We start from the raw sequence: 15,000 nt of genomic DNA, 5'->3' as shown, positions 1-15,000 counted from the left end.
ATGATCCCCAGATGTGAGTGTATTACACAAATCTTTTGCCTGCTTTTCTAGCTCACTAGATGTCAGGCCAGAAAAGTTTATGAGAACACTGAATTTCTTTGCAACATCACTCATCATTCCAGTTCTCTCTCTCAGAGATTCAATGGCCATATCCACAACTACATTGAAAAATGAAAATTCCATTTTTTTTCAAGGCATCGGTAATAGGTTCATCAGGGGCCTCATAGGAAAACTGCCTTTTAGTAGTTCTGAGTCTTTTCTGCTTTAGAGCAGCTTCCACATTCATCTCCTCACATATCTCTTTGACAGATGTCTGGGCATCAGCAAACCCAGTGTCTCTGTAGCTAACAAGGGAGGTTTCAGCCTTCTTGAGAATGTCAACAGCTACATCCAGATGCATGCATTGTGATTGCAGAAGTTTATTCACAGTTTGAACTTTTCTAAGGATATCATACCACACCACCGTACAAATAGAGAACCGGTATGATCCCACCTCTTCTGCTAAGGCTTGTGCTTCAATTTTAATAGCTGGATCTGCAGTGCTTGCTCTCACCTCTAAAAGAGCATCTCTCACTTTTGCAGCCTGGAATCTTACAACCTCAACACTGTTGATTCGACTCTCCCACCGTGTGTCTGCCCAGGATTTCAAAGTTGTATCCACATGTTTTTTTAGGATCGATCACCTTTGAGTGGAGGCAGAAACATTAAACACCGTTGCATCAAGTATTAACACTTCCATTATTCATTTATTTTCGCGTTTACACTTGTATTTATTTATTTTAATTATTCACGTAAAAATAATACTTCTCTCATTTATTTATATATTAATTTTGGATGGCAATTTGGCGCCCCCCAAAGCAAATGGCGCCCCAGGCGACCGCCTGTGTCGCCTGTGCCTAGAAACGGCCCTGCTAATATCATATGTATATACTCACATTTCATTTATATTCATCTCTAGATACAGTAGGATGAGTAAAAATATAAACGTGGCAGATATTGTACAGTACAATGGCAGAAAGCAGTATGAAACAAATATTAGAGACTTTAGACTTTCAATAGTACTTTGCGTGCTTATTTTTCTTTTTCATGCAAATTCATGTATCAGTTGGTCAAACATATTTTGTCGCCGTAGTTCACTCTCAATACTCATTATTGATAAATGAATTAAACGTTCTTTTGACATTGATAATCGAAGCTCATTTTTTATCCGTTTCAGTTTTGAAATTGACCTTTCACCACTGCAGTTTGATCACATCAAACAACGATTTATATACGCAGTCGCAGAATAACGTCAATATTCTGAAAAATATTATTTAGTCTTTCTCCTGAATACATTTCTACCTATTGTAGATCAACTTGTATCAGCGTTAGATAAGCGGACAAATTCTTATAGGATGCTTCAGTGATCGATTTAGTCTTCTCTCTAATATTAGAAGCGATACAATGAGCACTGATGATATGCTATATATTGCTAGACCGAATCTTGCATCTCTATACCAAAATGATATTGAGGAAGAGTTAGTTGGTAGTTTTCAGAATTTATAATATTATGTGCTGAGGAAAAAAGAAAGAGTCACTGGAAATATCTATTTTGGGTATAGAGATGCAAGATTCGGTCTAGCAATATATAGCATATCATAAGTGCTCATTGTATCGCTTCTAACATTAGAGAGAAGACTAAATCGATCACTGAAGCATCCTATAAGAATTTGTCCGTTTATCTAACGCTGATACAAGTTGATCTACAATAGGTAGAAATGTATTCGGGAGAAAAACTAAATAATATTTTTCAGAATATTGACGTGGATGTGTCCGAATCTTTGCCTGGGCTGGGGAAAAGAGCCTATCCCCGATATGGTGTGCCTTCCTGTCTTGCTACTCTGGCATGTGATGCAGTTTCTGGCTTACTCCCGAGCAACCTTCCTGGTGCCGTGCCACACGAACTTCTCCATTAGGAGCCTGGTTGTCGTGTGAGGCAACGGGTGCAAGAGGCCATGAATGACGTCGAACACCTGTTTCCTGCGGGAGGTGGGTATCAGGGGACGACGGCGTCCTATGCTGGTATCGCAGAGGGGCGTCGTTCAGGAGGGGCCAAAGGGCATGTCCTTCCAGTGGAGGGCGGTGATGGCAGTCCGGTAGGCTGGTACTTTGGATTTGGAGGTTTGTTAAGCGCTAGGTCTTCGTAGTCGACGCTGAGGTGAAGGGGTTGATCTCGACCCTTGAGAGGGCGTCGGCCACAGGATTTCTTCTGCCGGAAATGTAGTCGATGGAACACCCAAACTTGGAGATGGCCGCGAGATGACGTTACTACTTTGGGGACCAGGCGTCATTCACCTTGATGAAGGCATGGACCAGCGGCTGGTGGTCCATCCTTATGGTGAAGGGGACGCTCTCCAGAAGATATTTGAAGTGGTGGATGGCCTGGTAGATAGCAAGGAGCTCACGGTCAAATGTGCTGTAGCGAGTCTCAGTGGGTTTGAGCCTCTTGCTGAAAAAGGCTAGCGGTGTAGGGACTCCGCTGACCAGCTGTTTCAGGACGGCGCCGCACATGATGTTGCTGGCATCAGTGGGGAGCGTCAGGGGTGCGTTGGGTTCCTGGTGATCCAGGGTGGTGGTCCTGCTGAGGGAAGACTTAGTTCAGGCGAAGGCGAACTGCTGGTCTTCTCCCCATGTCAGCTTCTTAGGTTTGCCCTTCAGGACCTCGGTCAAAGGGCACATGGTGCGGGTGATGTCTGGGACGAACCTTCGGTAATAATTCATCATCCTGATGAATTCTAGAAGGGCCTTGATGGTCGTCAGTGTTGGGAACTTTTCCACTGCGCCACCTTTGACGCCATGGGACGAACTCCTTTTGCTGTAATTTTGTGACTGAGGAAATCCACCTTCTCAGCATTGAAGGTGTATTTGTCAAAACGGATGACAAATCCATTCTCCTGTAGGTGCTTGAGGACGGCCCGAATGTGGTTCAGGTGCTCCTCTGGCGATCTGGAAAAGATAAGAATATCGTCCACGTAGCAGACGCAGAAGGGTAAGTCCCCAAGGATGCTGTGCATGAGGCATTTAAAGGTGACCCAGCATTCTGCAGGCCGAAGGTGAAGAAGGTGAACATGAAGAATCCATAGGGCGTGATGATCGCTGTCTTTGGAATGTCATCGGGATGGACGGGGGACTTGAAATTACGACTTTAATAAGTCGATCCTGAAGAAAACCTTGGAGCCATGGAGGGGCCCGGTGAGGTCCTGCATTTTTGGCAGGGGGGTAGCTGTCGGGCGAGGTGACAAGGTTCAGGCGCTGCTAGTCACCGTAGGGCCTCCACGTACCGTTTTCCCTCTTCACCACGTGGAGGGGGGACGCCCACAGACTTGCTGCCTTTTTACAGATCCCCACTTCTCCATTTCTGTGTATGCGATCTTGGCTTCCTGGAGGAGCTTTGGCGGGAGGCGGCGGAACTTGGCATGTGTCAGGGGGCTTTGGTCTCAATATGGTGGAAGACACTGTGCTTGGGTGCAGCCCCAGCCACCTAGCAAAGCACGGGGCGGAAGACGTCTGGAAACTCCTGGAGAAAGGAGGTGTATCTGTGCTGGGGAAGGATGGAGCAGATGGTGGGCATCCTTGATCCTCTGGCGAGTGGGTGAGAGAGACAGGTCTCGGTATCAAGAAGGTGCTGGCGAGGTGCGATACTCCTTGATTGCCTTAATCTTTAGGTCATTTACCTCAACACCTCTTTCACTCATTGTTTGTCCCAGGTATTCTATTTTTCTTTTAAGGAAGTTGCACTTTTTTAACTTCAGCTTGAGATTTACCTTCCTCAGTCTCCTTAGAACGTTTCTTTACTAGTTTTATATTTTCTTCAATGGTATCTGTTGCTATTACCAAATTTTCGATATAGCAATGCACATCCTTGCCTAATAAGTCACCTAGAATTTTTTGTCCAACATTGCCCATAGGGGGCTCTTAACTGATCTTCTACTATTTCTTTTATTAATCTTTCTCCGAATTTATGATGTTGTGGAGAAGCATTATATTCTTATAATCAATTCGGTAGGCTACTGGCCCTAAGCCGGACTCCGCTATAATTCCCCAATACGGCGTGCCCTTAAGTTGTTCGGATCACCTGAAGAATAGCGACCCCTAATACCTTTCCTGAAGGAAATCGACCCCAATATTTTCCTCCTGAAGAAAAGCGACCCCAATATTTTCCATCTGAAGATAAACGACCCCTGTTTGTTGGTGTCTCCAATCTTCAGGTGACCCACTTTAGCTCATAATATTATAGAAAAAAGGAGAAAAAAATATAGATATATATTCATTAAAAACTACTTTATTAAACATTTGTTAAAAACACAAATTTAGACAAACAATCAATAGTTAATTAAAAGCGTATTGTCTTGCAATTTCAGTACAAAAATAATCAAACCTACTGTAACCCCTGTGGCTAGCGCACGCAGCGCAACATTACCTCTTGCCAGAACATACCGAGCTTGCCAAGAATCTTTAAATATGCGGATAAGGCGCGAAGCGCCGTTCTGCCATGGCCTTACTGTAACCCCTGTTAATTCCTCACCTTAAGAAAAGCGACCCCAATATTTTCCACCTGAAGAAAAGCGACCCCAGCGTGTGTTGCGGTCGCTTTTCTTCAGGTGACCCAGTTGTTCATACATTCCTCGGAGGATCTTGTATTGCATTTTCTCTAGCGCATTTAACTCATTTTCCGGTACGTTACTCCATGTCTCTAAATTGGCAAATAAGGTTGACGCCATTACTGTAACCGTTTCGAAAATGTAAACAACTTATAGCTTCTTCGGTTCAGTTTCATCAGGATTGATGTCTTTAGTTAACAGTATCTCAATTTGGTGCGTACGTGTTATTTTCCTTTTGTTTGTTTGTTTGGATGTTATGAACTTTTCATCTTTTTCTTCATTCAATAAGAATTTCCAAAAACTTCGTTTTTTACTTTTTCCTAAGGTTGTTGTAATTTAAGTATTTTTGGATGCCTTTCCTGTGTTTTGGGGAAAACCTGTAGTGTTAAATTTAAAAAAAAAATGCAATTAGAGCTTCCCCAAGTACAAAATGTATTACCAACACATTTTTCTGTAGTTTCTATCTTCCACCTCTTTCTAGTTTCTGTTCATCAGTATTCCTATTTTTTATTATGTTGCTTATGTCTATCATTATTATTTGTCTTATGTCTTAAATTCAAAGGTTACCCTCACATATACATATTAATGATTGGGCATTATTTAATTTTAATCCTGCATGTCTAGTGATATATATGATGTATGTATATATATGTTATATATATATATATATATATATATATATATATAATATATATATATATATATATATGTGTGTGTGTGTGTGTGTGTGTCTATATATAGCTACACACACACACAACACACACACATTTACATATAAATTCATATATATATATATATATATATATATATATATATATAGATATATATATATATATATATATATTATTATATATATAAAAAGAGAGAGAGGAGACACACACAGACACAGACACACACACACACACACCACACAACACACACACATATATATATATATATATATATATATATATATATATATATCACTAGACATGCAGGATAAAAATGAAATAATGGCCATCATTAATATGAATGTCTGAGGGCTACCTTCGAATTTAAGACGTATAAGACAAATAACGGCAGACATAAGCAACAAAATATAAAAAAATAGGAATACTGATGAACAGAAACTAGAAAGAAGTGGAAGATAGAAACTACAGAAAAATGTGTAGGTAATAAATTTTGTACTTGGGGAAGCTCTAATTGCCTTTTTAAAAATTTAACACTACAGGTTTTCCCTAAAACACAGGAAAAGCAACCAAAAATGCTTAGATTACAACAACCTTAGGAAAAGGTAAAAAGCAAAGTTTTTGGAAATTCCTATTGAATGAAGGAAAAGATGAAAATTTCATAACATCCAAACCCCCCTCCCCGCCACAAAAAAAAAAAAAGATAAATAAAACGTACATACTATATTGAGATGCTGTTAACTAAAGGCATCAATCCTGATTAATCTGAACAGAAGAAGAAGAAGCTGTAAGTTGTTTACATTTTCGAGAGTGCCATACGCAACTAACGCTGGCGAGGGTATCGAGAGAAAGATTACCCCATAGTAAACTGTCTGGTTAATATCCCGACCACTAAGATGGATGTTGGCGAGCTTTTACACTTCAAGGTATGGGTATGATGTAGGCATATATTAGCTTTAGACCTCTTATGGTTAGAACTAAGTAATAGCTCTGCGCGAGAGTGCTTCCCCCTGAACGCTGTCGAAAGGTAAAGGCGACCGATGAGAAATCTGGGTTATGGATGGGGTAAAATACCGTAAGACTGTTATACCATGTTATTGTTGTGTTTCGTATACTAGGCCTACATGACATTAGAAAGGCAAAATCGGCCGGAAATAGGGTAGGGTAAACGGTTTCCAGTTATAAAACGTCCCCCCAGTCAAAACGTCTCCCCCAGAGAAGATACCTAGCCTATTGAACAGAAGGCGAATGGGTAGATAGGGTACCTATCCGCGGCGGCCCAGACTATGGCAGTTGTGGTTCTTCTATGCAGTTTTCCCCACTGAACAAGAATTTTAAGTACTAGGGTAGATCACCACGGCAGGCCAACCAGGCCACCTACATTCAACGCTTGCCACCCTCCGAAAAAGTACATTATAACGCGTCCTGACACCCGAGATGGGCATCAGTCGCGACTTGTTGTTGGTGAGAAACGGAGCTAAAGACCTCTACTCTCCTTTCGAAGTAAGTATTTTCTCCAAAGTTAGAAATTAAGGCCAAATTTTAAGATTTAAACAGAGGGTACTGAAAACTGTCTCAAACGTAGTGCAAATCTCACCAAAACGCGTTCAACATTTTTACTTACAACTCGAGGTATTTAGAAGATTGACGCCATCTCGATGTTTACGGAGTAGCTTGTGTCAATAAACTAACCATTTCCTGTGATAAATCCGCACACCACTTGTGCCCACAGACGCTGGAGCACTTTCATCACAACAATCGAAACACGATTTCTCACCAACAAACAAGCCAGGAGTAAACAGCTGTTGTTCCGATACGTAATACAAACCATCGGTCCTTTAACAATAGGAAGTAGCTAGCGGCAGCTGGAACGGTCGTAAGCTTCGAACAAGGGGAGAACGGTAGTTAACTGCTTGTCCGATCGTCGCGCGCCGCGCGACTGGGAGGTAAACAAACCACTTTTGCTTTCGGCCGTGTGAGGATAGGACGTGCTCGTCATCGCTCTGCCCGCTTTGTCGTTTGCTTTGAGTATCAGCCCTCTTTTTCCTGGTGTAATTGAGAGTATATGATTGTAAGTACTTTGGCATTTCTTTTTTCATTGCAATAATGAGTGATCAAGAAATGGAGATTTCGCCGCGCCCCCCAGTCGCCCGTAGAGTGTGTCCCGGGCTGGAGGGGCGTAGATGCGGCGGATTCAGATCATTTGTGGATGTGGATCCACACGAAGTTTGTACTCGTTGTCGGGGGCGAGAATGCTCCCGCAACGAGCCATGTGTAACATGTATGAATTGGTCCGAGGCGCAGTGGGTTCTGTACGAGGGCAGGAAGAGACTTAGGCCGCCAAAGAAGTCATCGGAAAGTCCTGTGACTCCTTTGGTAACGGACACTTCGTCTTCTTTCCTGCCCCCCGGCCAGCCCCCACGTTTCGCGCCTTCCCCTGCGGGGGGGGTAGCGGAGTCCTTCTCCTCTCTCGATCCGTCGAGTGTGGAGGAGGGCGCCCGCTACCCGGACGTCCAGTTGTATTCGGGGTCTTCCGTCCGCTCTGGGTGGGGTTCTTCTCCCCCCAGGCGCGAGGAAACCCCTCTGACTAACCCGACTGTTGCTTCCGCAGGTGTGCCATCAGCGAAGGACGACCTGGGACAGGTGTGGGAGTCGCTGGGACTGCAGGGAGTGCCTAGTATCCAGGGGTTGATTCAGCGGTTGGCGGGGTCGGCAGTGGTCACTCATGGTACGGTAACCACTACCACTACCACCATATCTACACCAGCGTATGACATGCCACCGCACTTGGTGTATACACCACATGTAATGACGGTGACACCCACGGCTGCAATACACAAACCTATTACTGCCGTACCAAAGAGGACGGTGCCACCGCCACCTGGGTTCTTTGTGTTGCCGACCCCGGACTTCCGCTGCCCCAAAAGTACCCCCCTAGACCTGCCGCCAGTGCCGAGAATGACGGTAGCTGCCGACAGGACGCCTCTGGCTCTCCTGTGGTTCCTGCCGTGCCTGCCTGTACCTGTTGCTGTCCCTGCTGCTCCTTCCTTTTCAGATAATGTGCATGCTGTTCCTGCTGTTCCTGCTGTTCCTGGACCTGTTCCTGTCGTTCCTGCTGTTGGTGTTGCTGTTACAGTCTCAGGTCTTTCCGGACAGGTGCAGTCGGGCCCTGTTGCTTCGGCAACTGCCCCGGCTCCCTCCTGGATGGAAGACCTGACGTCTGTCCTGCGGAGCCTGGCGAAGAAGAAGAGGAAGAAGAGGAAGGTGTCGTCGTCGTCTTCGTCGTCTTTCTTCGTCGTTACCTGCTGCCTCCTCTTCCCCTTCGACTTCTAAGGCTAAACAGCCGAAGAAGAAGAAGAAGGCTGCCTCCTCCTCCCCCCCCTAAGAAGACTCCTTTGGGATCTTCTAAGGGCCCGTCTCGCTCAGGCGAGTCGGGGAGCTCTTCTGCTGGTCCTCCTGTTCCTTCGGGAACGGGGCCCGTCTCTTCCTCTGCAAAGAAGAAGACGACGGGGACCAGAGGTGTACCAGCCTCGGCTGGTACGTCCTCACCTGGTGTTAGCGGTCCTGCCGCTAAATCAGGTTCCGTTCTCGGCCGCTTCTCGTTCGCGAGAAGTACCGAGTGGACGCTCTTCCACGGACGAGACCGTCCAGCCAAAGTCTTGACGTCCGAGTTCGCTCGCCGTCAAGACAGCGGCGCGGAGCAGAAGACTGGCGAGAGTCGTGCACACGACTCTCGCCAGGCCAGTGGACGCTCTCGCAGCGACCAGCTGGCTGCTCGGGTTGACGTGACGGTCGCTGACCAGCCACGGGTTGAGGCGAGGAAGGGGTCCCCGCGGCCGTCGGTACCAGCGGCTCGACGCGCCGAGAGGACGCTGGCCGGTCTCGCCGCGACAGAGAGCCTAGCAGGTCACCTGACCGCCGCTCCCGATGGGACGGGCGGAGACGGTGACCAGCAACAGCTCCGCCTGACGCTAGAGATCAGAGTCGACGTTCTCAGCCGAGCCTCTCGCCCCACCCAAGCGAGCGGCAAGGCTAGGCCTGCTGCTCGATCGCCACCGCGGCTTGTTGACGATCAGCAGCAGCCCTCCACGCACGGCTGGTCCTGCCAGCGAGCGAGGGGGGAGCGTCAGGTCTGCCTCTCCCGTACCTTCAACCTCCTCGGGTTCCACACCGGGGGAGGAGCGAGGTACCGAGGAGTGATCGCGAGAGGTGCGCTGCTCGCGATCCCGCTATGACGCCGTATGGCTCAGGCACGGTTTTAGGACCGACCAGAACATACGCGCAAGTAGTTGGAGGTGACCGTCAGGGGTCTGCCGCTGTTCCTCCTTCTGAAGGAGGAGTATCACGGGATCTGTTCTTGCTGGAGGGACTGGACGGTCCTACTCCACAAGATGCAGTCACTCCCGAGATACAGAGGAACTTTGCAGAGGTCATTAAGCTGATTCGTCAGCATAATGACCTTGCGGAAGGATCGCCGCTACCACCGGCAGAGCCCACGTCCCGGCTCGAGTCATTTTGGGGTCCTAAGAGGGAACCCAAAATGATGGTGGGGTTACCGCGATCAGAGCTTGCAGACTCAGTCCTGGATCAAGTTGAGAATCTCGTCTCAGGACGGGAGGATTCTTCGCTGAAATCCGGACGGTCTTCTAAGCTGCTTCCTCCTCCTCTACAGCGTCAGAGGCGATTTCTACGTGCCTTCGGAAGACCCGATACTGCCTAAACATTTAACCCGGAGTTAGCGAGGCTGACTCCAGGTGTCCCTGCAGCAGCTCCTGTCGGAGAACCTCTGGTTCTCGCAGCAGGAGGCACTTGCCCTGGAATCTACCGCTATGGCAGCGTTCCAGGCAGTCTCTTGGTTGGATTTGTGGTCCCTCACAATATCCAAAGCAGCGGCCGGCTCTGGGAGTTCCGCTCTCGAAGACGACGCTTCTTTCAGGAGACTGTGCCAGTCTGGAGGAAGAGCGATCTCTTACCTCGCCCATCAGACTGCTAACCTGTGGGCCAACTTGGTTCTTCGACGTAGGGACGCAGTCCTTACCCGAGTGACCAAAGGGGGTCCGGGCGTGAGGCGGCACTCGGGCTTCGCAATGGACCAATTAGGAGTTTCCCCAGCTCTCTTTCCCGAGAGAATGGGGGACGCTGCGGTGGAAAGGCGGCGCACTGATGACAGTGACCGCTTAGTTCACCAGGCAGTCTCGAAGGTTACTGGGCAATCTCGAGCGACTGCGGCCAAGCCAAAGAGCTTGGCTAGCGCTTCCACGGCGGCGAAGACGGTTTGCACCGTCCAAGCCCCGTGTGAAGACTCCTGCTGTTTCGACGTCTGCTAAAGGAGGCCGTAATCAGCCCTCCTCCCAACCCTCCCCTTCCCCGAGGAGGGTGGTGGGAAGAAGTCGAAACGAGGAGGGAAACGCTAGGGACGGCGTTGCCCCCTCACCTGCTGCCGGAAGTTGGGGGGGTGCCCTGGCGAGCCACATTCTTGGGCGACTTGGCAGCGCTTACGGCGCCGAGAAACTTGGATAGTAAGAACGTCCTTCGGGAGGGATATCTACTACCCTTCGAGTCTCGGCCCCCCCCCTCATCTCCAAACCGGTCCATCTACAGACCTATGTCCGGGGATCATCAAAGGACAACGCTCTTCGACAGAGATCAAGACCCATGCTGGCGAAACGAGCTGTAGAAATCGTGGAGGACCAGTCACCGGGCTTTTACCAGCCGCCTCTTCCTAGTGGAGAAGGCATCGGGGGGGCTGGCGTCCGGTGATAGACCTCTCTCCCCTGAACCGCTTCGTTCGCACGACGCGGTTCACGATAGGAATCGGCACGCTCGGTGCTCGACTCGATCAGGGGGAACGATTTCATGCTTTCAGTGGACTTGAAGGACGCGTATTTTCAAATACCCATCCATCAGTCCTCCAGAAAGTCCACCTAGCGGATTCATCTTCGACGGGACGGTGTACCAATTCAGGGCACTTTGTTTCGGTCTCTCAAACCGCCCCACAGGTGTTCACGCGAGTGTTCACTCTGGTGTCAGCTTGGGGCCCATTCGCACGGGATACGTCTTCTGAGGTATCTCGACGATTGGCTAGTCCTGGCGAGCTCCCGCTCGCAGTTGCTGCAGGACAGAGATCGACTCCTCAAGTTTTGTGTCGCGATCTGGGGATCGTGATAAACTACGAGAAGTCCGATCTCGAACCCAAGCGAAGATGAAGTACCTGGGTATGGCTGATAGACACGGTAGCAGGGCAAGTCTTTCCCGCAGACTTGCTATCAGCAAATTCAGGGAGGCAGCCGGCCGGTTCCTGTCCTCGGCAGGAACAGGCCAGCACAGCAATGGCAAATCGTGATCGGACCATCTGTCGTCACTCGAGAAGTTAGTCCCTCACGGGCGTCTTCACCTGAGGTCTCTCCAGTGGAGGCTAAAGGGAGAGTTGGTCTCAGGCCAAGGATCCTCCTTACTTTCCCGTGGCTCTCACGGACAAGGTGAGGCAGGACCTAGCCTGGTGGCTCGACGACAAGAAACCTCTTAAGAGGAGTGCCCATACGCACTCCCCCCCCGGAGATGCTTCTGTTTCTCAGACGCATCGGACGAGGGATGGGGCGCACACCTGGAGGAGTTGCTGGCTGCAGGTGTGTGGACCATCAACGAAAAAGCACCTTCACATCAATGTCCTGGAACTCAAGGCGGCGTTCAACGCTCTCCGAGAATTTCATGACGCTTGGTGGGACACTCAGTGGTGTTGATGTGCGACAAACAACCACGGTTTAGTGGCATATGTCAACAAGCAGGGGGGGCTAGTGTCTCTTCCGCTCCATCAGTTGACGGTGCAGGTGCACAGTGGGCCACGGCTCATCGATAGAGCTGTCAGCACGCTACATTCCAGGCAAGAGGAATGTAGTAGCGGACAAGCTCAGCCGTCGGGATCAGGTGATAGGGACCGAATGGTCTCTACACCAAGACGTGGCGGAAAGGCTCTTCAACCTGTGGGGGCGACCGGTCGTAGACCTGTTCGCCACCCGGCACAACAGAAAACTTCAGGTTTTTCTTTTTGGCCGTGCCGGACCCATGGGCAGCTGCAGAGGACCGCTCTCCAACACCCCTGGGACAACCTCTTCGCCTACGCCTTTCCTCCCTTCTGTCTGATTCGGAAAGTGATCAGTCTAGCACTGGTCACTCCCAATCTCAGAAATGATCCTGGTGGCTCCCAAACGGCCTCAAGCCGTTTGGTATCCTAACCTGCTGGCTCTTCTTGCGGACGCACCGAGAGAGCTACCCAATTGGCACAACCTTCTAGCCCAGCCACACGTAGAACGGTACCCCCACCTAGCAGTCCCAGATCCCTTCAACTTCACGGCTGGCTGTTATCCACCATCTCTTGCGAACGAGAGGCTTTTTCTCGTAGCGCAGCAACAGAGATGGCTGGACACGTCCGACAGTCCTCTGCAGCTGTGTACCAGGGGAAGTGGGCCGTCTTCTGTGGTTGGTGTCGTAGACCAGGGTCTGTCTCCTCTCAGAGCCACTCTTCAGCAGGTAGCGGATTTCCTCGTGTTTCTTCGCCGAGAGAAGCTCCTCTCAGTACCCACAGTTAAAGGATATAGAGCCGCCTGGCTCGCGTCCTAAAACTGAGGGGACTGGACATCTCGAACTCGTTCGAGATCTCCTTGCTAATGAGGAGCTTCGAAAGGTCTTTGCCCACCCAGGGAACTCAGGCCCCCTGCGTTGGGATGTGACTCTCGTCCTTAGGAGTTTGACTCGAAGACCCTTCGAGCCACTCCGAGAGTCGTCAGACAGGGATCTGACCCTCAAGACCCTCTCTTGCTTGCTGGCCCTGGCATCGGCGAAGAGAGTAGGGGAACTACATGGTCTTTCTTATGATGTTAAACACACCAGAGGCTGGGGATCTGTGGACGCTCGATTTCGTCCCGAACTTCGTAGCCAAGACTCAGAATCCGTCGATCCTGACGACAGGTCGAGTCTTTCACGATCCCCTCCCTTCTCGGACTTCACGATAACGATGCGGATGAAGATGCTGCTTTGTCCTGTGAGGGCGCTACGGCGCTATCTGAAGAGAACTCGACACCTCAGGCCTGAGTGTCGACGCCTCTTCGTTAGCACTGGGGTTACCAAGAAAGAAGTTTCCAAGAATACGCTTTTCTTTCTGGCTGCGTTTTGATGGTGATCAGGAGAGCGTCCCGAGGATGATGGTAGTGACGACATCCGTTACGCTCGACCGAGAGCCCACGAAAGTCAGAGGTATCGGACCCTCCTTAGCTTCCGTAAGACTTCTTCTCCGTGGCGGCGCAGGTCCTGAAGCAGGTGTCTGGGCCAACCAGACCACCTTCACGTCCTTCTACCTTCGGGATATTGCCCACAAGTCCTTGGACTACCTTTTTCCTTGGGACCTGTGGTGGCTGCTCACGTTGTGTAAGCTTACCAGGCACCCGAAGCAGCAGAACAGATCGATTCCTGGTATGACTGGGAGAATGAATGTGCGAATGAGAGTGTGGACTGGCTTCTCTTCACCATCTTTCTCTACCCTCTACCTGTGGGCAGAGGGATACGGTCGTTACCACGCTGGAAGGGAGTCAGATGCAGGTAAGCTACTCGACCGAGCTCCATCCTATCTCTTTAACTAGAGATAGGAGTGTATATCCGCCACTTCCTCCAACAAGGGGGAGGAAGTGGATGCCTACATGAGACAAACCCATTACTTTATATTTGCTCATGTACAGGGAAAGTTCTTACAATGCTGGTACGAAGAGATACGCTTGCCTCTCTCTTAGTACTCGGCCCAGAGGTCTGACCATTGATCCTGCGGTGCACACCCGATCAATCGGACAGAGGCTTGGATCCCTCCCTCGCTCTTACGAACAATGTTAGCGTATGTACGTAACGTTTATTGATCTTACTCAAGATTGCAGTTGTAATCAGCACAATAAAACAACATTTTGTTGCCTATATTACTGAAAGTATGAAACTTTTATTCCCGGGGTCCATGGTTTGAACTGAATTCATTCTTACCTTGTAATCGGTGGTTTTTATCCTTACTGCCATCACAACTGAAATTCCACAGTGCTATTTGATTGTTATTATACACATTTAGTCTCAGTTTATCTCCACATTGCACTTACTTAAACCCGTTGCTGTTCCTGGTTCCTAAGCACGCGCGCCACCAACACAGTTACGAATAGCAGACGACGAAACTGCAAAGTTTTATTCCCTAAATTGTTTACTTTACTCGTTATTTAGTTTAAACTTACTTTGTTATTTAAAAATTTTAGTGTAATTCATGTATAGGGTAAAAAACCGCATGGTACAGGGGTGTACCATGTACGATCAATGTGTACAACCCCAAGAAAAGTACATTATAACGCGTCCTGACACCGGAGTAGAGGTCTTTAGCTCCATTTCTCACCAACAACAAGTCGCGTCTGATCCCCATCTCCGATGTCAGGATGTACTTTTTTCGGGGTTGTACAATTGATCGTACATGGTCCACCCCTGTACCATGCGGGTTACCCTATTATCCCTTTTTTGCAACTAAATTACCCCGAAAAATTACAGATATTACTAAAGTAGATACAATCAAATGTTTCTAAGGCTTTCGTACATCTGGCTGCCGAAAACCATAGAGGAACGACTACGGATAAGTGCATTATATACATATTTTTTTTTTTTTTGTTCCGACACAAAAT

General features: G+C 48.6%; 2 protein-coding genes across 2 annotated transcripts in view; one reads left to right on the top strand and one right to left on the bottom strand.

Annotated features, from left to right (window-relative positions):
* Window positions 1-139: 139 nt before the first annotated feature.
* LOC135198228 (uncharacterized) lies at window positions 140-3,945 on the bottom strand. Its single transcript, XM_064225803.1, has 2 exons — window positions 3,804-3,945; window positions 140-633 (listed from the first exon to the last, which is right to left on the bottom strand). The coding sequence occupies exons 1-2, from the start codon at window positions 3,943-3,945 to the stop codon at window positions 140-142; spliced, it is 636 nt and encodes a 211-aa protein (XP_064081873.1).
* A 2,131-nt stretch (window positions 3,946-6,076) lies between these two features.
* Window positions 6,077-15,000, top strand: part of LOC135201611 (beta-catenin-like protein 1) — a 143,867-nt gene continuing 134,943 nt past the window's right edge. The window contains exon 1 of the mRNA XM_064230669.1: window positions 6,077-6,234. Coding sequence (XP_064086739.1) covers window positions 6,205-6,234 — 30 coding nt within the window. The 5' untranslated portion in view covers window positions 6,077-6,204. The remainder of the gene's footprint in view (window positions 6,235-15,000) is intronic.

The sequence above is a fragment of the Macrobrachium nipponense genome, chromosome 23 (assembly GCF_015104395.2).
Source record: "Macrobrachium nipponense isolate FS-2020 chromosome 23, ASM1510439v2, whole genome shotgun sequence".
Taxonomy (NCBI): domain Eukaryota; kingdom Metazoa; phylum Arthropoda; class Malacostraca; order Decapoda; family Palaemonidae; genus Macrobrachium; species Macrobrachium nipponense.
The sequence above is the reverse complement of the archived record's forward strand: the minus strand, read 5'-3'. Positions and strand labels throughout refer to the sequence as shown.